This window comes from Morchella sextelata (genome assembly GCF_020137385.1).
Source record: "Morchella sextelata strain SCLS chromosome Unknown scls_24, whole genome shotgun sequence".
Classification (NCBI taxonomy): Eukaryota; Fungi; Ascomycota; class Pezizomycetes; order Pezizales; family Morchellaceae; genus Morchella; species Morchella sextelata.
In genome coordinates this window covers 1192935-1212676 of record NW_025408639.1, presented here as the reverse complement: position 1 = coordinate 1212676, position 19742 = coordinate 1192935, and the positions used below count along the sequence as shown (strand labels likewise).

Here is a 19742-nt window from a genome sequence, read left to right as displayed (position 1 = left end):
GCAATGATCGCAGTAGGTAAGTAATCACAAGCACGTAATAAATCAATTAATCAATGAGGAAGGAAAGAGGGGTATGAATCATAGGTTATCACTCGACGGTCTTGGTCATGTACGAGATTGCATCACAGGATATCACTCACAGGGATGCTCTATTTCTATGGCATGATTGATTAATTGATAATTCATTACTGGCGGTTGGAATACTACTTCCTAACATGGCATTGGATACGTGTAGTATAACCCTGACCTTAAAAATATCCCAAGCTCGAAGTTACCACAGGTCCCATCTGAAGGACATGGTAACTTCAGTTACATCTATGTAGAGTGTACCTTCCGTTTAATACATACGTGTTCTAAGCTGAAATGGTCACTTATACAAAATTCATTACACGTCATCAATAGTTATTTATTTTCTTCTTGTCATTACTGCCGCCTTTCTTTTCGCCTTCGACATCAAATCGTTCAACCTCCTATATTTGGAATCATCTGGGATTTGACTATCAACTAAATATAATCGACAACCGGCTTCATAGAACTACTAAGGCCATGTTTAATCCACCGCCCTATCCACATGAATTATCCGGGAAACGATACTGGGTAGAAATCGATAGAAAGGATGACCTATCTGGGCTTCACCAGGCTTATCTGTCAGGTAAGGCCCTAGTCCGCGTGAATGCGTCTTCATCCCTAAAAACTGACTTGGCAATATCATTTTAGATCCTTTATTCTTTAAGCCAGAGGTGAATAAACGGACAGGACGATTCGAAACGTGGGGTATCAATGATTTAAAAGCGGGAGAGGCGGAGAATAAGGATGATCTTCCCCGGTATCTCAAGAGGGAGGCCAAATTTGGCCATCTCTATAAAGATAAGGAAACACCACAAACTCAATTTATTACTCATCTCATCATGAAAAAGGTAGTGCCAGAAGTACATGTTGTGCACTTCTAGAGGAAGCTAACCCCGTATAGATGAAGGAACTTAAAGAGGCAAGGATAAGCCATCAGCGAAACCGATGTGATTACATGTTGGAAATTACTATGCCGGGAATCAAGGATGGTCTGGGGAATCATTATATCACGCGTAGTATCAAGGTTTCCGGGGGTTTAAAGTTAAATTTGTTTCAGGACCGAATCTTACAAGCGGCTATGGGATGGTATTTAAGGCACCCCCGTTTAAGAATATTCCAAGCTAAATTTTAAGGAAGGTCTCGTAATTATCACGGATATCTGTTTACCGACCACAAAGATGGTTCTCTGTTTGGACCTAGGGATTCTAACGTGAGTCTTCATTCCCAATGTTCTATATTATATGACTGATTCCTTAGCATGTCGATATGGTAAACATGTATAAATATGGTCATGAGTATATTGCAGACGATTTGTTTACCCTTGGAGATATCTTGGAAAATGAAAAATCGACTCTCGGCTATCTGTACGATTTGGTAAGTGAAAACGATGTTGCTATATAGGTTTAGAGACTTGCTGAAAGAAACTTGTAGGGTGATGACTGGGTGCACCATATTGCCGTTGAGGCAATTTTCGAGGAAGCTGACTCTGACGGTTCTTTTGTTTTCCTCGACGGTAAAGGTGCTTGTCCGGCCGAGGATATGGGCGGCGGGGATTGGAAGCACACCCTCGAGGCTATAGAACGAAACCCCGAAGACCGCTTTCTCAACCGCCAGATTGGCGGTGCTCTGAACTATCGAGATGCCGAAAGTATGAAGAGTCCTGACTGGTTCTTTGACCCGCATAGGTTTGATATCGACGAAGCTACATTACGCGTTCGAGACTCAATATCCTCACGCACATCGATACCATCTGGTGCCAAGATTAATGTTCTCCTACCAACAACTACAGAAGGACATTTCAGAGGAACTGGAGATTGTCGCGGAAACTATCCACGAAAAACAAGGCCTATCTATACCGAACATACACTCCACGGGTATGTAGGGTATATTATGGAGGTTATCCGTGACGGACCAGAGCCAAAGCACAGCGCTATCTGTGAAGAATGTGGGAGGCCAAATAATCTAAAGCGTTGCAAGAAATGTAGCGGCGCGTGGTATTGTTCAACAAAGTATGTATACATGCAGGGCTGACTTCTGTGATAAAAAAATGGAGCTAACATCTTCCGATAGATGCCAAAATAGGCGTTGGCCATACCATAAGATCCAGTGCAGGCGGGACGAGTTACAAGTATCATCACTATTGAAAGCGCTTACATTGGGCTCTGATTCTGGGACCTCTGCATCTGTGGTCACTACGTCTATGTTCTCTGCGTCCCCGACAGCTGCGGCTACTGTGGCCTCTCTAGGCTCTCTAGGCTCTATGGCCTCTCTGGACTCTATGGCCTCTATGGCCTCTATGGCCTCTATGGCCTCTATGGGATCTATGGGATCTATGGGCTCAATTGATTCATTGGCTTCGAATTCCACAAACGAATAAAGCTTGCGAGGTTCATGCGAGAACGGGGCTAGAGCAAGAGATTGATTGATATGAGGCACCAATGATTTTAGAAAAATAGGATTGGCATACGGCTAAGTAGAGGCTAAACGGGTCAAGACAGATCAGCTCTCATTAAAGCTGGGCCAATGTCATGCTCTACTACGTTGCAGTATTCATTTTCAGGTGTTGTTTCAATTGGCCTCTAGCTCTTGTAATGTAGGCTAAAAATGAAATCAATGTACTAAGGGAAACGTACAGCGATAAATAAATATCCATTGCTGTTTCTATTTATCTCCGGGCAATACGTATTAACGCAAAACAGTCGCATGTATAAAACGAAACAATTCAACTATTAAAACAGATTTGGGTATGTACATGCAGGTTCGAACAGATGTATGTAAAATGAAGATTGATAGCGATGTGAAAAAGATGCAAATTATGTAAACGCCCTAAAAAGACCAAACTGTGGTATAAAGCAAAGAACATATGCGACCAAACTCCCAAAAACAAAACAATAGAAAACCCGCAAATCAATCATTACCCTACGCCCTCCCTGCCGCCACCGCCGCAGACGCCTTTGTCCACCTCCTCCAGTTACCCCACAGGCCCCACGAAGCCGCAACTGGGAGCATCAGCACTGCGACGGTCAGGTTCACCTTCAACTCATTCGCGGCGCCATTCCCAAAGATTGTCATGAGGATTCCCCAGATGTGGTGACTCGGCAGCAAATACTCAATCCTGTAAAAGTTGCTCGCCAGCTCCATAGGCGACAGCACAGCCGAAACCTGCGTGATGATAGCCGTGATAACAAAGAACGGCATCCAGCGCATCTCCAGCACCGCGCACGTCCCATCAATAACCCAGAAGTTGATGGACGCATACAGCCAGACCGTCAACCAGCTCAAAAAGTACTGCCCGGCGCCCAAGTCCGCGCCGTCCTTCCACGTATACACCCAGCCGGCCCACGACAGGCCAATCAAGCACGGATACGCCGTCCCCAGGACCGCGCGGACGAGCAGGTTCGACCTGAGCGACCAGCGCGCATACGCGCCGGCGCCGCCGGCGAGGATGCCGTTTGCGGCCATGACGACGAAGAACTGGCTCAGCGGCGGGAAGACGAACATGACGGTGTTGAGCAGGACGCTGCTGGAGAAGCCGAAGGGGGTGATGTTGTCGACGGTGTAGGCGACGGGCTGCAGGGCCGCGGCGATGCTGGACGCGCTGGCGTTGCTCAGGGAGGCGATGGTGGCGGCGCCGTGCGACCGCTGGTAGGTTGCGGCGGTGGCGGCGGCGGCGGCGAGCAGGTTGGAGTAGATTAGTGAGATCTCGACGGTGCGGAAGCGCGCCTCGTTGTAGATTATTGTGAGCGCGGTGGTGGCGTCGTAGGGGGTGGTTGTGTTGGAGGTGAGGGCGGCGCTGAGGTTGGTGGAGGCGGAGGGGTTCGCGATGATGGCGCCCCAGATGGGGCCGCCGGTGCGGACGCGGGTGTAGATGGAGGAGTAGGACTCGGAGGAGGCGGAGGAGGAGGAGAAGGGGGTGTTGACGTAGGTGGGTTGGCCGTGGGTGCCGCTGAGGAGGGCGGTGGTGGAGAGGAGGGAGGAGCCGATGGGGCCGCCGTCGAGGTCGATGGCGAGGATGTGGAGGCGGTGGGCGTGGTCGGCTTGTTTGTACTGTGAGCTACGAGTTAGCTGATTGGATCATTTCCATTATTTCGTGGGATGCATACATACCATCTTCCCCATGATCCACGAAGTGTTTGCCCAGAACAGAACGAGCAGCGTGACCGCAGCGCCAACGAGCTGTTTCAGCGCCAGCGACTTTGGCAGCACGGCCGGTGCTGCGCCGGCGGACTGGGCGCCGGCGGCGATCCCGTCCAGGTCCAGGTCCTGCTTCTGCGGCGGCGTGAGTGTGATGTCGCTGCTCGTGTGTCCGCCGGGCCGGCGGCGGCTGGTGAGGTCTTGCGTGGATCTCATGCTTTGGAGGGAGATTGTTTCGGCCATTGCTGCTGCTGGATTAATGGGCTTTAGTTTTGATATTGGTGAGGCTTGGTGAGGGGGGGGGGGGCAACGCTGCTATTTGTAGGGTCGCCTGTTGTCGGCCGACAGCTGCGGTGCTGGGTAATTTCCGGTACCGTGGTGTTTGACAACCCATCCATCCACCCATCCATCCATGTCGGGTTGTGTGTGTGCTTGGTGGTGGTTGAGCTTCTTCTCGAACCCGCCCGTTACGGCCGTCGGCCGAGACAACCCTGGCGACAGCTGTGGCGTATGCGTGTGGGGGGCCGCTAGGGATTTATCCGTGGGTGCCTCTAGGCAGGTGAGTATAAAGTGATTATGATGCTGGATACCATCGACCACATCTGATTTCGAGTATAGACATAAATACATGTATCCATTCCTATTACAAGTTTACGGGCCATGACATGAGATTCAGGGACTCAGATAACTAGCTTGTCCCGCCCAACCTACTCAGGTCTCGTATATATATACTAATAACCAGCTATAATTACCCGAAGGCCAGGCCAGGCCAGGCATGCACGGCCCCCTCTATTTCCGCGAGAGAGCTATCATTAGAGCTGAAAGAGAAAAAATTTGTAGACAGCCAGCTGCTGTGCAGCGAAGAGATTTTCTATGTAATATTCGATAAGCAATCGATCAGAAATCCAGGCCCGGTTGGTAAGAAGTAGAGTAGCTCGCTCTGGTATTCCTATTTCGGTGTGTGGCTGGTGCGCGCAGAACGAACCCCTGACTAGCTAGCGTGCTCAGGGCTTAAGCTTGTTGTGCCGATACCCGTCTTACGTCATTGGGCGACTGGGCCGAGTGATGTCTTGTGGATTTAACATTGTGCAAGGTCATGAAGGCTTAGACGATTATTCCATCTTGGGAGAGAGTTGGTTTTTCCGTCGAAGACGTGTGGCGTTTTGGATGCTGGGCGTTGGACAGGGTCGGTTTGGATTGCTCGGAGGGTGTCGACTCCCTCTGTTGGACAAATTATCTCAAATTAAAGGTTGTATCCAGCGGGCGGCCTTTTGTCTTTTCTTTTTTTTTTTTTTTTCTTTTTTTTTTTTTTTTACCTAGGTAGAACATGGAATCAATATTCCAAGGGAATTTCAAACGATACATATAGTCGAAAGAGTAGGGACCTGGAGCCCGCGCTGTTTGTGATGTGTTTCAAGAGACACCAACGAGCGGAATGTTGCTATGCACATACAATGAACCCGGAGGAGTATAGCATTGAGAGTGATGTAATACCCAACAGACGACGTATCCGAATATATGCATTGCACATCCACCCTCCTCAGTTTCTCAGAACCCTTTAATGGGGGGGGTTAGCGGGTACTATCAAACGCGCCATACTACTTCATTACCATAGCTTCAAGCATCAAACAACCTCGACTCTATCTGGATATAGCAGGGAATTGTTCCACCACTCCACGGACCGGGGGATCAATGCAGCTCCCACAGATTTACCAGCACGCGCCGAAGTTTCCACCTTGCCCCCCGGGCACTCCCCGATGCTGCCTGCAATTGACCCGGGAGCGGTTACAGAGGCATCTTGGCAGCCGTTTCAAACACCCAAGCACTCTAGACACTTGCATCTTCAAAAAAAACCGAGTGATATTCCATGCTCAATTTCAACCACATATTATAAATAAACGGACCGACTAGTTATAAAAACAAAAAACCACCAAAAGAACAAACAAAACAACCCAATTGTATGCCTTTCCTTTTTTTCTCCAATTTTCAGCTCACGCACCGCTCACTCACTTTCTCACAGGCTGGTACTGCGCCTTGACGTATGTCTGCGAAATTCTCCGATTTTGGCCCTGTCCCTGGCCCTGTCCCTGGCCCTGTCCCTGTCCCTGAGCTTGGTTCTGGCCTTGAGGAGGCGGGCCCCCCTGCTGCCCCCACGACGATGATGCGGACATCCTCCGCGCCGGGTCTTCTTGGGGCGATGTAGTACCCGAGGATTGTGTCGACCAAGTATTGCTGTGTCTCGGGTATCCGGGCTGTGGGTAGTGCTGTTGCTGGGGGTTCTGTGGACTTTGCGGGGTCGGTGTGGAGCGTGGTGGCTGTTGAGCTAGAGGGTTATGAGAGAACTGGGGCGCTTGGGTGTTTGGCGGGTATGGAGGGTTCTGTGGGTTTTGGGGGTGTTGGGGCGCTTGGGACGGAGGTCCCTGGTATGGTGCGTATGGTGGCATACCTGGGTGTGATCGCTGCTGTTGCTGCTGCTGCCGCTGTTGCTGCTGTTGTTGCTGCTGCTGCAGTTGTTGCTGGTGCTGCTGGTGCTGCTGCTGCAGTTGTTGTGCGCTCATAAAGTCCGCCAGCTTGGACACTGCATCATCGGCCCTCTTTATGCTCTCTGCTAGCGCTGTCTTCATGCTTTCTAGCTCTGCACTACGTTTTCTCAGCTCCTCCTGGTTCTTCTCCAGCTCGCTACGACATCCCCTCAATTCCTCCTGGGCGCCTTCCAACTCCTCTTTACACTCCTCTAACTCCTCATCCTTCTCCTCGAGCTCCTTCTGGTTTTCTTCTAATTCCCCTTTACCCTCCCACACCTTCTTCTTCCATGCCTCCACCTCAGACTTCCATCCTTCCTCCTCTGATACTTCATCCCCGGCGCTACTGCTGCCAAGCGCCGTCTCCAAAGGACCTCTGTACCTTCCTACAACCCACGCATCGGGGCCCCCCGGCAGTGCCTGCCGCGGAAACCCACTCGCAGGTATGTTCCTTCCTTCATCATCAACGACGACCCTACCAGGCTTTGAAAGAAAGGTAGAAATGCGCGCGTGCTCCGCATCCGGGTTAATCAGCGCATTAAGGAGCAGCCAATGCTCGAAGCCGGCAATGGTCAGTGCGGGCGTGTGGGGTTTCAGGCGCCCGTCGCCAGGCGGCGCAGGGATAAGGAGGTGCTCTGTTGAGAGGGCGTTATAAAGAGCTACGAGTGCCTTGGGGGCGCGTTGGGAGCGGGCAAAGAACTCTAGTAGACTTTATATCAATAACTGCAAGCCTCGGGTTCGTAGGGGTCAACTGGCAGGCGGATACTCACGGGACTCGCGGGAGCTGTAAGAGGGGCTGAGGCCGTAGTACATGCTCATCTTTGCGGGGGAGAGGACGCATGTGGGTGTGGAGTCTATACTGCATTCTTTGTTCTGTGGGCGGTTTTCAATCATGAGTTCTCACATTGCTGGGAGGTTTATCATCTCATACAAAGGGATATACTAACTATGCAACGCGCAATGCCTCTGAACAGACCACGTAGTTCCGGCTTTGGCGCAAGTGGCACCTTACCCTGCGATACTAATGTAGCCCAGTAGGCGCTACTATCTGGTGCATTTTGGTGCGCAAGATGGGGGTACGCTTGGCTAGGTTTTGTGGCAGTGGCAGGCGGTGGGTTAGTATGCGGGGGACACGAATTTGTGTTATTTGCACCGTGGACTGGGCTTGCACTGTGATTATATACGGTTTGCTGATTTGAGGGCGAAGCTGCGTTTGCATATGCGGGATGCTGACCCGGATTGCTTGGATTCTGATTATGGGGACTCTGAGTCTGCCCCAGATTCGGATTATTATTATTATTATTATTGACCTGATTATAGTTATTCCCCTGACTTTGTGGCTTCTCCGATGGCCATGTCTGCGGATGTTGCAATAGTACTTTTTCAGGGCCCGTCCCACTACTGGCTCCCGGGTTGTAGATCTTTCCTCCAACCATATGCGGTTGCTGCGGTTGCTGCGGTTGCTGCGGTTTCTCAGCCCAGGCGGGTGAATAGGCCGGCGGGGACATCACCCCATTGTTGTTACTTTGTTGATCATGGTATTGCTGCTGAGGCTGCTGTTGCTGAGATTGGGGTTGATACAGGGGCACTTGGTTTTGCTGCTGCTGCGGGAACGACGTTGCAGGCTGACTATATACCGGCGACACAGGCACTGTTCCTTGTCCGCTATGATAGGTCCCGACTATCTGCGGCTGCGGCTGCGGCTGCGGCTGTGGTTGAGGTTTAGTTTGCGGTTGCGGTTGCGGTTGCGGTGGATTATAAACCTGTTGCTGTGGTACCACCGTTGCACCACCCGCATAGTTCTGCCCCCCAGTAACACCATAAGTTGTCCCTGTAGTCTGTCCCTGCACAGGCGGATAAAACGTGGGGCTGGTTGGATTCGACAGACATCCCTCGCCTGTATTAATGGACTGCTGATAGCTCGGCTTGCTGCTAAAGAAGTTCAACGTCTTTAAGACCCCTCCGCTCTGCTTCGGCGGCGGGGGTGGAGGCGGCGCAAACTGTGGTGCCTGGTATGCGGGCTGGTTCTGGGCGGTTAGGGCCGCTGCGTCGACGGCCGGCGTCGGATGAGCGATGGGCGGAGAGAATGGTGGGGTGGGTGGGATCTGCGTGTTTGCACCCCAGGTGGGAGGGGCACCGGCATGTGGGTAGGTGTATGCCATCTCGTGGAGGAATGAGTTTTTGAGTTGAGTATTTGATCTTTCCCCTTTTCACTCGGGTCTTGGTGACATATAGGAACAAGAACGAGAACAACAAGAGAGAAAGAAGGGGGGGGGGGCGTGAGTTGCCCTTTTAGAAGCCCTTTTTTTTTTTTTTTTTCCCTTTCATGCATTTCATTGTTGTTGCTGTTACACAGCTTTTTTCGCTTGTGCGACGTCGCTCAACTCAGCCGCAGATGGGTCCAAAATAAACTATCAGTCTGGGGATGTTACATGCTCTCTGGGCAGGGGACGCTCAAGTGGGGATACTCAATAACTTCGCTGGCGAACATGCATGCATGCGTACATGTACATATGTATGTCAAGATCGGATGGTCTAGAGGGGCGAGTGATGCCCTATGATGTTGTTCACCTAGCTGCGGTGCTCAGGAACCCTCCAAATACCTATCCCCTTAACACCTTAACAAGGAAAAGTTCACACTTGTCTCCGCTCCGCGCTATTCTCCGTGGAAAGCCTCAAGTTTTTACATCGTCCTACAACAGCAACGATCCTGGATCCTGTTAATAATCCTAGACATCCAACCTTGACTAACTTCCAAGCCATGTCGCACCTCACAAACCCTAACCCTGCTCTAGCCCATCCTACTCGGGGCCAGTCGACTGGCTGTGCCTGCCTGTGGGCTTAAGCAACCATGCTACAATACAAGTTGGAGTTTCAAATCTTTGAGCGTGCCGGGTTGCGTGGTTGACATGTATTTGGAGTCGATTTCTCTAGTGTAGGTACTCTAGCGAACTCAAGCTGTTTCCCCCCATATCTGCATCTTAACCCGTGACATCCGGTCCATAATTGCTTCTTCTGTTATACGTTCATACAGTAGAGCACCATCTGGAAAAGTCACACTTCAACCCTCAAAACCAATTTCTACACATATCCCCTCTGTAACTCTTCGAACCTACGCTGCATACATAAAGTAGCAACCCCTGTACTCTACAAAATCGGCAATCCCTATTCCCGAGTTTTCGCACCTCGCTAAAACTGTTAAGCCTTCTCGCCGTGCATAAATGGCATGCAGCAAGCACACAGCCGGTGTTCTTGGGTGACACATGCGCCAAGGCTGGATTGAATGGTTGTAGCACAGGCCAGTGTTGTGGTACGCTGTTGGGTTAAAGGTTCACTCGCACTGCCACTGGTCGACTTTGGTTCTATTTTCAGCACCATTTGGCAAAGTCGATCGTTTCATCAGAGCGCTAAGGATAGCTGGGTGAGGCTGGGCACAGGCAAACTAATATTGAAGAAATCAATTGTACTCAATGGCAGGCTCAACACTGTAGATATTGTACAAGAGTAATAATAACATTCCTCTCGCTGCGCCTCAAAACGATAGGAGCTAGGTTCAAATGTATACTATCATGCTTATTGCTAGCCTATTTGAATAACTCAGGCCCATACCCCTCAGACTACCCCCCATACTTCCATAAAAGCCACTATAAACTCGGCATTTGCGCTTTTCATAGGATCGTCCGATGTATAGCCGTCCATGGTTAAAAAAGCCATATGATTGACAGGATTTATTAATAATCCGAATGTGTACCAGTTCATAAAGTCCCTTGCTGGCTTGCTTTGATACAGAGCTTTCCAGAACGGTATTGCACCCCCAGAAGGCTTTTCGAGGTTCCTCGGTCCTATCATAACAAGGACCCTGCGTACCATTCGGTCTGGATATCCGGAAAAATGATTCGGTAATCTTTGAGACCGAAACCATGAAGGGATGGCGATAAAAGATTTCCCAATCCAAAATTGCAACAATCCTGGTTGGTGTGTCTTTGGATAAAAGGATGTTTTGTGGCCCCAAACTATAATGCATTGTAACTTGTGGTACGGCTTCGATAGTATGTGGAATCTTCATCCCACATTCAATAAAGTCTTTTATTCGAGGGAGATATGCCGCCTTATATTTCTTGAGCGTACGTAAATTTGAAGCTTCTAAGCTTCTCAAATTCATTTCTATCCATTCTCGCAAATACTCAACCACCGATGAAAAATTACCACCCATTCCAAAATGACTATAAGGATAGTTAGAATAAATACCTGGGTAAATCAGCGGTGAAATCATTTTTCGGAAACTGCACAGAAACACTGAGTCGGGGTTCCATGTCCCATATAGCGCCGTAGGCTCTTCCAAGTGCTTTGAGGACCCGAACCTTTTCTTTAAAAGTGAGTTTAGGATAATGTAAGGTCCCTAATACGCCGGGGACCATTTTGTATATCTGAATGCATTGATCCTGCTTGGACCCCCCCCCCCCCCCCCCCCCCGGGCACTAGTATACGTTTCAAGGACTGGAAGGACATCCGAATATTTAGCCGTAAGGAATTTCATAAAGGGGCCGTTGATTCGATGTAGCCGTGACTTCTGATTTTCACCACGTGTTTTGCATCGACATGATCCTCTACTCTGATCTTGTAGGACAGATTGAGAGACCCACCCATGATAGGCTCGCACCCACTTACGGTCCCGATACCCACATCTTTTAATATGTTAGCCATGTCCTTCTTTCCGATTGTAATCCGTAGAAACGATTTTAACGATCTGGTCTCTCGATCAAGAAAACACAGAAAACGACTGAAGGTGAATGCGCGAGAGTGGATCTGGTATGTCACCATGATGGCAACCGCATTGATTGAAGGCTCATCTTTGTATAAGGCGTAGGCAACGTGAAGATCACGTCGAGCGCAGAAACAACCATCCGCTTCGTATTTTGCAGTTTTCTAGTATAAGAATTCATACTTATAACGCTTCGATGTTAGGTCGCGGTCGCTTGTGTTTTTAGAGGAATTTAATGTCAACCTTGTCTCTAAGTGCGAGATAGAAATATTAGCTTGCAGCTTAACATGGAGCTTACTGGTACTGGAGGATAATTTGGCAACCTTCCAGGTATTTTTTAACTGATGATGCCATATTTTTAGGTATGTTTGTAAGTAATGATGGATACCTTTGTATGGGCGATGTGATAGAAGCTCGAGGAATATAAGGTACACTCGCATCATCGAAGATAATCGAAGTCTTGATTGGAGGAGGGGGGGGGGGGTAGAAATGGCTGAAGCTTACACATACCAGCGTGTTAAAACCTGACTTGAACATATAGCTAAATACATGTAGATATATACTGTCTTAATTAGCCATAAGATCAACCATTGGAAGATTCGGGTCTGCTAAGCGGGAAAGGATTAAGGACACCAGCAGCTGGCCAGGTAAGAGCACGGAAATTGTCATATACGTATCATCTGGGGAAATCTGCTGAGCTTCTGGTAGTTAGGTGAGGGATTTGTTCGTCAAGAACAGCACTATAGATTTGCCGTGATGTATCAGCCTTGGTAGGTGCTTTTGTAGTTTCGCTCCTAGACCCATATCGCCATACGGGACGTTAAGGTCAGGGATAGTAATAGTGATGTGTGTGAGTGAGATCGCAAACGTTTGAGCAGTCGGGCGGCGCAGCACTAAGGATACGTAACACCCCTCTAGGCAGAAAATATATCGACAGGCAACAGCACTGGATGGTCGAGGGACGAACATCGCAACGCGTGTATACTATTGATCACGACTAATCACTCGTTCCACTAAAAGCCTCCGTTGGCAGCTCAACAAGCCATCCCTCAAACTAAACATCCATTTATATTCAAGAGCATTACGCGGCTCTCGTACCGCATAGCCAAGAATCAAATCTTATGATCTCTCTATTCACTGTGGATGAAACCCTAGCCCTGGCTAAGCCCCGAACCCATAGCCTCGAGTGCCAAGACGGTTGCCAAGTCCGTGCATTAACGTCATCGAGACAGGCATCAATTCGGTTTAACCAGGACAGAGGATACTCAAAGCTTATAATTTACGCAGGAGGAACATTCCCATGCTGCAGATTATATATCTATCTGCCGGTGTCTGTTCTTCATACCTCTTGTGCCAGTCAGCCAGTTTGTAAATCGCCGTGAAGAATGGATCCTCCCCCACCGTACACACCGCTTCTTGGGGACGCTGACCCACAGCATCTACAATACCCGCCGCCACCCCCTCCCGCATCTCTCCGGCCGGTGCCCCCACAGTTACCACCTAGGCCGCCATCAAATCAGTTGTCAGCATGGGCACAAGACAGTAAGACTGGTCATGGTCGGTCGGCGTCACAGGTATCGCTTGTGCCAGTGAGTGATGAAAGCAAACGGACGTTACTGGTGATTTACATCCATGGCTTTATGGGAAATGAGACAAGCTTTCAGAGCTTTCCTGCGCATTTGCATAACCTTCTTTGTGTAACGCTGGATCCGTTGGGGTATCTAGTGCATACAAAAGTTTATCCAAAGTTCAAGACACGATATAATATTCTTGTTGCTACAGAGAACTTCTCCAAATGGTATTTTCCCTACTATTGATTCATCAAAAATCCAATATTATCCTGACAGCTTTCAACAGGCTATCGAAATTCGAGAATGAAAACACAGATGTGATTCTATTGGGACATTCGATGGGAGGTCTGCTTGCTGCCGATGTTGCCTTACTTAAAGATTACACGGGAAAGAAGCGTCATCGAATTCTGGGGATCATTGCTTTCGACACCCCGTTCCTCGGTATGCACCCGGGTGTCATCTCAGCTGGTCTCGGTAGCATTTTTCGTCCTGCCCCCAAGAGTCCAGGAGAGGATGCACAGGGGCTATATGCCAATAGCGCAGAAGGCTCGAGCCAGAGCAATATGTCCCTTCACACCATGAACTCTGGTGGCTCCCAGGTAGACGAGTTTTACTCCAAACCGCCAGCGAGAAACTACACCGTTGTTTTACCAAAAATAGGTCAGTTAAACCCATTCTGATGATTCGATTGTTGTCGGCCACCACTAACGGAAACAGAGGGAACTTGGGATTCTACACTTCATTTTATAAACAAGTACCACTCGCGCCTTACAAAGGCGACAGGTCAATATCTCATGTCTCATCTTGAGTTTGGTGGGTGTCTCGCAGACATCATAGGACTCAAGAATCGATATAGTGCCGTTCGCGCTCTCGAGGATGGTGTTATAGGTGTCAGCGGCAATACTGAGCGCGTGAGATTTGTTAACTATTATACCTCTTCAACAGGGAGAATCAAAGAAACCACCGAGACCACAGTTTCACCTGATTCTGGCAAAGTGAGGGCTTTTGATGGCGAACATGGCGTTCCGGGAGTGGAGCTGGATCACGATCTCATTGGGCACGAAAGATCAAGTCAATACATCGAGTATGGTGTTGTGGAAGTGGGTGAGCCTAGTAGCAGCTCTATGAAACATCAAAGAAATGCCAGTGCGAGCTCTTATAATACTGCAAGTTCAACGGACGACATGAAGCATATTCCTGCTGACCCAATAACGGACGATGAGTTTGGAGGTGAACCGGTTGCACTCCATATTGTGGACGCAGATAAGTTCTCGGTTGTAGATGGGAGACCGCCAACTGAGCTGTTCGTCCACGAGAATATTCAGTATTCAAAAGATGACAAAGAATGTTACAGTGGGAATGGGGAGTATAACGAGAAATCCGGATACAATGATAGTGGAGAGCCCTCGCCCATGTATCCAATATCCCGCCAGATCACCACAGACACCATGGAAACTCTGGAAAAGCAAATATCCATAGATCTCACTCTCTCGGACTTTCAATTACCACCTATACCGCCACCTCCAGAGGAGCCACCCTCATTCGATTACTCTCAAATACCCGACGCCATGGTTCGTAAAGTGGCTGAAAAAGAAGCAGCAAGGGTACGGAAAGCTTGGGAGAAGGCAGTAAAAGACTACGAGAAAGCTGTCAATAACCGTGAAAAAGAACTAGAAAAGTTGAGAAAGAATAAGGGTAAAGGGGTTGATCGTGGTATAAAAGACGAAGATAGAAAAAAGGAGCGTCAGCTGAAGGATAAGGCAAAGGAGATAGAACGCCGGGAACGTGAGCGGAGAAGAGAACTTAAAGAATGGGATAAGGAGAAGGACCGAGAAGAGAAAGAAATCCAAAAGAAGTTAAAGGAAGAGGATAAAGAAAGAGAGGTTACGGATAGGGATAGATTGAAGTTAATGCGAGGATGGGAGCGGGAGAAGGAAAGAGAAGAAAGAGAGATCCAGAGGGAGCTGGAAAAGAAGGAACGTGAGATTGTGAGGGAGCTAGAAAGAATGGAGAAAGAGGTACAATTGAGAAGGGAGAAAAAGCAAGGTGAAATTGAGAACGAGAGAGAGAAGCAAGAGATCGCGATGGGAAGAGAAGGAAATGAAAAGGAGGAACCTCAATTAACATCACAAGGAATCGAAGAAAACACACATGAAAAACAAGAACTTGAGCGTCTTCGCAAGGAACAAGAACGTATGGATGCCGAGCATCGACGTATGAACGGCATTCCAGAGCCTCCTGTACAGCCACTTTCGCCAAGATCCGCACCTCCATCGACAGCCACAATATCGGCCTCTTCTTCACGTTCGAATCTGCCGATATCGTCCCCGGCTTTACGTCCCGAAACGCCCAAGAGTAATTCTGCATCCCCGAAGCCTAAGGGAAAGGATAAGAAGAAAAGGGATCGCAGATTCTGCTGTTTGCCTAGCGATAAAAACGATAAATGTTGGGTAAAAGTAGAGATGAGAGGTGTCGATGAAGTGGGAGCCCATTGTGGCTTGTTCTTTGTCGGGGAAGCTTACGAAAGACTGGTTGGGGATGTTGCAGCGAGGATGGAGGAATGGGTAGGGGAGGAGAGAACTAGGAGGATTCTGGAGAGTCTGTAGCTCAAGTAAGGAGGAAATAGTGCTAGTGGATGACAGGTCCTGACTTAGTCTCACTCCCAGTTGCGACGTAATCAATACAATCTGCGCTCGAAGCTAATCCTTACTCCCTGCACATGTTAACTTAGACTTTTAATTATAGTCTTTCAATTACATGTACAATTATATGTAGATGTACAGTCGCATGCATCAAGTTCTCGCCGTTCACGATGCAACACCCAACCTCAATACTCGTTACTCAACTACAAGTGAAGATATTTAATAGAGAATACATAGTAGAGTTAAATAGAATATAAAGAAAACGATTTTGAGACTACCATCTAGTATGGCCTCCATTGGCTTTGAGACATGCCTCAACCCTTAATGGCAATTTATCTAGCTTTGATTGAGACAATGCCCCCCCCCACTCCTCTTGTGCAGCGATAAAAGGTTGATCATCACGATGAGGTCTTCTCTGTCTATAACTTCATTGCCTTTTTAGTGCACTCTTGAGCATTTCCCATGAATTCTCTATGGCGTTGAAATCTGGTGATCCAGTAGGCCAATCCTCCTCCTAACTGGACAGTTTGTATCTTTATTTATTTGTACAGTATTTCAGCCCATTTTATGGAGAATAACAACAGCTTGCCACTTGTCATATCTTGAAAATTTTGCAGAGTTCATGGTGGAGTGGTTATGGTTTGACTCACCGTCAAAAAACGGCGGGAACTTGTTGCATGCGACTGTACGTGTAGTTACCTTAGTTCAAGTTAATCTTCGAAAGGATTTTTAGAATAGTTTAATTATGTCTGTCCTATACGATATTGATAGCACTCTATCGCACTTATATCGCAGAGATGCCACTAACTAGATGTATCTGTCCCTGGTGGTAATCAACACCGGCTACTACTTGTAGTCTCTATTGACATGTTATGAGAGTACAATAATTTTTACATGGGCATACGGAGGTAGTTGTGTTTTCATCTTGAACGTTTGTAGTAGCTCAGTAAATGCACCTGGCTGGGTTGTGCATACAATGGGACGGGGCCACATGGAGTGGTGTTCGTAAACTTTAACTTCGGCAACACTTTAGTCTTTTCTCCCACCTTTCAACCTTTTCTCCCAAATTTCATCAATCCCACCATAATTCCCAGAATTATCACTGTCATTATCTTCATCATCGTTTCATCATCGCAATTCTCGTCTATAGGAGGTCTGTCATCAAGCAAATAAGTCGAGGCACACATCTTTGTTTGTCCATTGCTCATATTACGGACAAGAAATTACACCAAGTATCCGCTAGCTACCATCACTCTTCTTCGGCTCGCCACAACCTCCAGCCTAACTTATCAAACCTCCCGAGACCTCGCAATCCTCCAGGCTGATGTCTAATAGTGATGAGCTTTTGGCAGGATTTCTGCCAGGTCGTGCCTACATCAGATTGTATAAACGGACGCAGAATGGGAGCAGTGATCCGTATGTCCTTCCTGTAACTGAAGTCAATACTTGGGAGGTACTTTATACTTTGCCCCACCAACCAGAGAGCCATATACCTCAAAATTAACGCATTCTGGTAGAAACTTCTCAAATTTTCAAAAAGGATCTTCGACATTGATAGTCCACCAAGAGTATTTACCGGAGATAACTGTCCTGTACCACCCGGTTTCTGGGCTGACATACTTCTTGGAGCTGGTCGATCTGGCCAATGTTTTTATCTTGAAATTCATCCGGAGCGATACACTGGATGCAAAAGACAGCCACCCGCCGCAAAGAGAAATCCTTCGTCCGGAAAAACTCCCCCTCCAGAAGAAATAAACCTTGTAATTCTTCTCGAATATCCGGCAGGCCTATTTTCTAAACCTCCTGACGATTTAATAGTCGAACCTATATCGCCATATCTATGTTTTGAAAAACTGGCTCAAAATATGAAGTTTTCACTCTTTCGAGATTTCGCTCCGACCACCGACTTCTCGATTCTTTTTGAAAATGCAGCAGGCAAACATCTTAGCCCTGAACGCACTATTGCAGAGTGCGGACTCTCTCATGGACAATTGGTCCACTGTAGACTAGGGGATCCTTCTCCAGCTGATCTGGCTGAAACCGAATCGTCATCTCCAGAACCTTGATCAACATTATCTACTTTGAGCTGATAACAACATGGAGAAATGAAAGCCACGGAAGTTATTATGACTGGAATGAAGCGAGGTGAATTACTGAGTGAAATGGAAATGCGCTGCTTTGATTGTTTGATTTGGGCTGACCGTCGTCAGCACATTAGGATGGGGGCAGTAATTTGATATCAGGCGGCTAGAAACAACACTTGTTACAATCGAATAATATTTCTTTTGGCAATAAACAAGCATTCAGGGGAATTTATGTATATCAAATCAAGGCTTTTTCAAAGCGTTAGTTCTTGAAAAATTGAAGTGATATCAGTATGAACTTTCCAAGGTTACACTAAGTTCAACTCATATAACTCGAGATTCGGTACAGCAGGACCCATAAGGCTGAGACAAGACACTCCGTGAAGAAACCAAAGGTAAACACGGTATACATGACCGTGTTACTAACTCGCACGAAACTGGGTGAGATAGCCCCAGCCTAAATCCCTGTTCTCCGCATCAGCACGGTAGAACTCCACCGTGGTTATTTGTTGATGAAAAGGAAAGTTCTTAGTCTAAATGGATGCTAGTTAGCTGAGCTAAAAAGCGATTTCTCGTCTAAACTAATTGATTACCAGGGGAATCAAACTTTAGTTGAAACGATTTTGGACTAGGCTAGAGCGGGAGTGTTGGGGTGACGGGTGAAACATTCGGCTTCAGAAAATAACTAAAACAAATATCTAGAGCCACCTACTAATTCATCATAGCCTCACTTATAATAACGCTTATACCAGCTCCTCTCCCTCCTCCTCCTCCTCCTCGGGAGAGCACGTGTGAGGCGTAAATATTGCGCTTAACAATCTTAGGCGCTCTAGAGAGAGGATTTAATGATAATTGAACCCAACTGAATAAATATCATAAGCAATAGAACCTCAAGACCGATCGCGAGCTGTAGGATCCCCAGAATCGAAAAATCACTTAGGTACGCTATAACTAACAAAACACTCTGTCGAAAGCTTCTACAATACGCGGGAAATATCGAGAATATGTTCTATATGCCGAAGAGCTATGGCTCCATGGCTTCTATGGCAAAAATAATTGTGATCTCGCTACCGGATATGCAGCGATTATGGCCCATGTGGTTACTATACTTGGTTCATACAAACCCTAACCCTATGTATAATCTGTGATTATACGGCCCAGTACGGCTGAGTCGGTCACCACGAGGCTGGGACGTACATTTTCGGGCCGCAACGTTTACCGGCTCGTGCTTATAATTATCATTACTATCGTCATTATTCTTACCACAGGGCAGCGTTATATCTTTGATTTTCCCCTTGAGCTCACCAGGTCCAGCGCGATACAGAATGTCTAAAGAAAAGATTAACCCAGCAAGGTGATTCCGGATCCGATACACTTCCCATATAAATAAGGAAGGTGGATATGTTTCTTGTTTATGAGAATTTTGAGGTGGTTCAAAGGCCTAAAATAGTCGAGGCAAGAATAGGGCCCACGGAAAGTAGATACAGACTTCCTAACACTACTAATATAACTATGACTCGCAGCTAATAGGAAACAAAGTACAATATGTACCATATTATTTGTGAGCAGTGTGGGCTAAGGTACCATAGGTCCGACCAAACGGTAAATAACGGTCTGCGGGGGAGACTAATAAGCCTTTCGGGTGACTTGATAGTGGGTCAATACATGTAGGTATCTGCTTATCATACTAGAATAAATTCCTACACTTATCGAAATTTTTGTATTTATGGCTGCCTGAGCGCAGCCGTACATACACCAAAAATAGATCACAGAATGGCGTTGGCCAATCACGCAGCCATGACCTTCAGGCACTTGTCAAAAGAGGAAATAGTATCGCCTAATTAGGCCGCCCGGTAATATAGGTGCAGGTATGTGGTCAATTGATCTGGTCAGCTGTAGATTCTGTCCCACCGACCGATGAACTATGTCGCTCTCCGAGAAGCTGTTTCGCGATGGTG

At 47.7% G+C, this 19742-nt stretch overlaps 5 protein-coding genes across 5 annotated transcripts; 3 read left to right on the top strand and 2 right to left on the bottom strand.

The window, feature by feature from the left end:
* Positions 1-546: 546 nt before the first annotated feature.
* On the top strand, positions 547-2446 carry H6S33_007879 (uncharacterized protein; the record flags this gene model as incomplete). Its single annotated transcript, XM_044839240.1, has 7 exons — positions 547-652; positions 718-917; positions 971-1155; positions 1207-1279; positions 1327-1443; positions 1501-2078; positions 2140-2446. The coding sequence occupies 7 exons, from the start codon at positions 547-549 to the stop codon at positions 2444-2446; spliced, it is 1566 nt and encodes a 521-aa protein (XP_044688752.1).
* A 542-nt stretch (positions 2447-2988) lies between these two features.
* H6S33_007878 (uncharacterized protein) lies at positions 2989-4446 on the bottom strand (the record flags this gene model as incomplete). The annotated part of the gene is made up of 2 exons (XM_044839239.1): positions 2989-4116; positions 4177-4446. The coding sequence occupies 2 exons, from the start codon at positions 4444-4446 to the stop codon at positions 2989-2991; spliced, it is 1398 nt and encodes a 465-aa protein (XP_044688751.1).
* A 1763-nt stretch (positions 4447-6209) lies between these two features.
* H6S33_007877 (uncharacterized protein) lies at positions 6210-8887 on the bottom strand (the record flags this gene model as incomplete). The annotated part of the gene is made up of 3 exons (XM_044839238.1): positions 6210-7426; positions 7496-7598; positions 7910-8887. The coding sequence occupies 3 exons, from the start codon at positions 8885-8887 to the stop codon at positions 6210-6212; spliced, it is 2298 nt and encodes a 765-aa protein (XP_044688750.1).
* A 3985-nt stretch (positions 8888-12872) lies between these two features.
* Positions 12873-15664, top strand: H6S33_007876 (uncharacterized protein; the record flags this gene model as incomplete). Its single annotated transcript, XM_044839236.1, has 4 exons — positions 12873-13285; positions 13345-13718; positions 13776-14280; positions 14413-15664. 4 exons carry the CDS (start codon positions 12873-12875, stop codon positions 15662-15664), a joined length of 2544 nt encoding a protein of 847 aa, XP_044688749.1.
* A 1360-nt stretch (positions 15665-17024) lies between these two features.
* On the top strand, positions 17025-17766 carry H6S33_007875 (uncharacterized protein; the record flags this gene model as incomplete). The annotated part of the gene is made up of 2 exons (XM_044839235.1): positions 17025-17153; positions 17218-17766. The coding sequence occupies 2 exons, from the start codon at positions 17025-17027 to the stop codon at positions 17764-17766; spliced, it is 678 nt and encodes a 225-aa protein (XP_044688748.1).
* Between the last annotated feature and the right edge of the window lie 1976 nt (positions 17767-19742).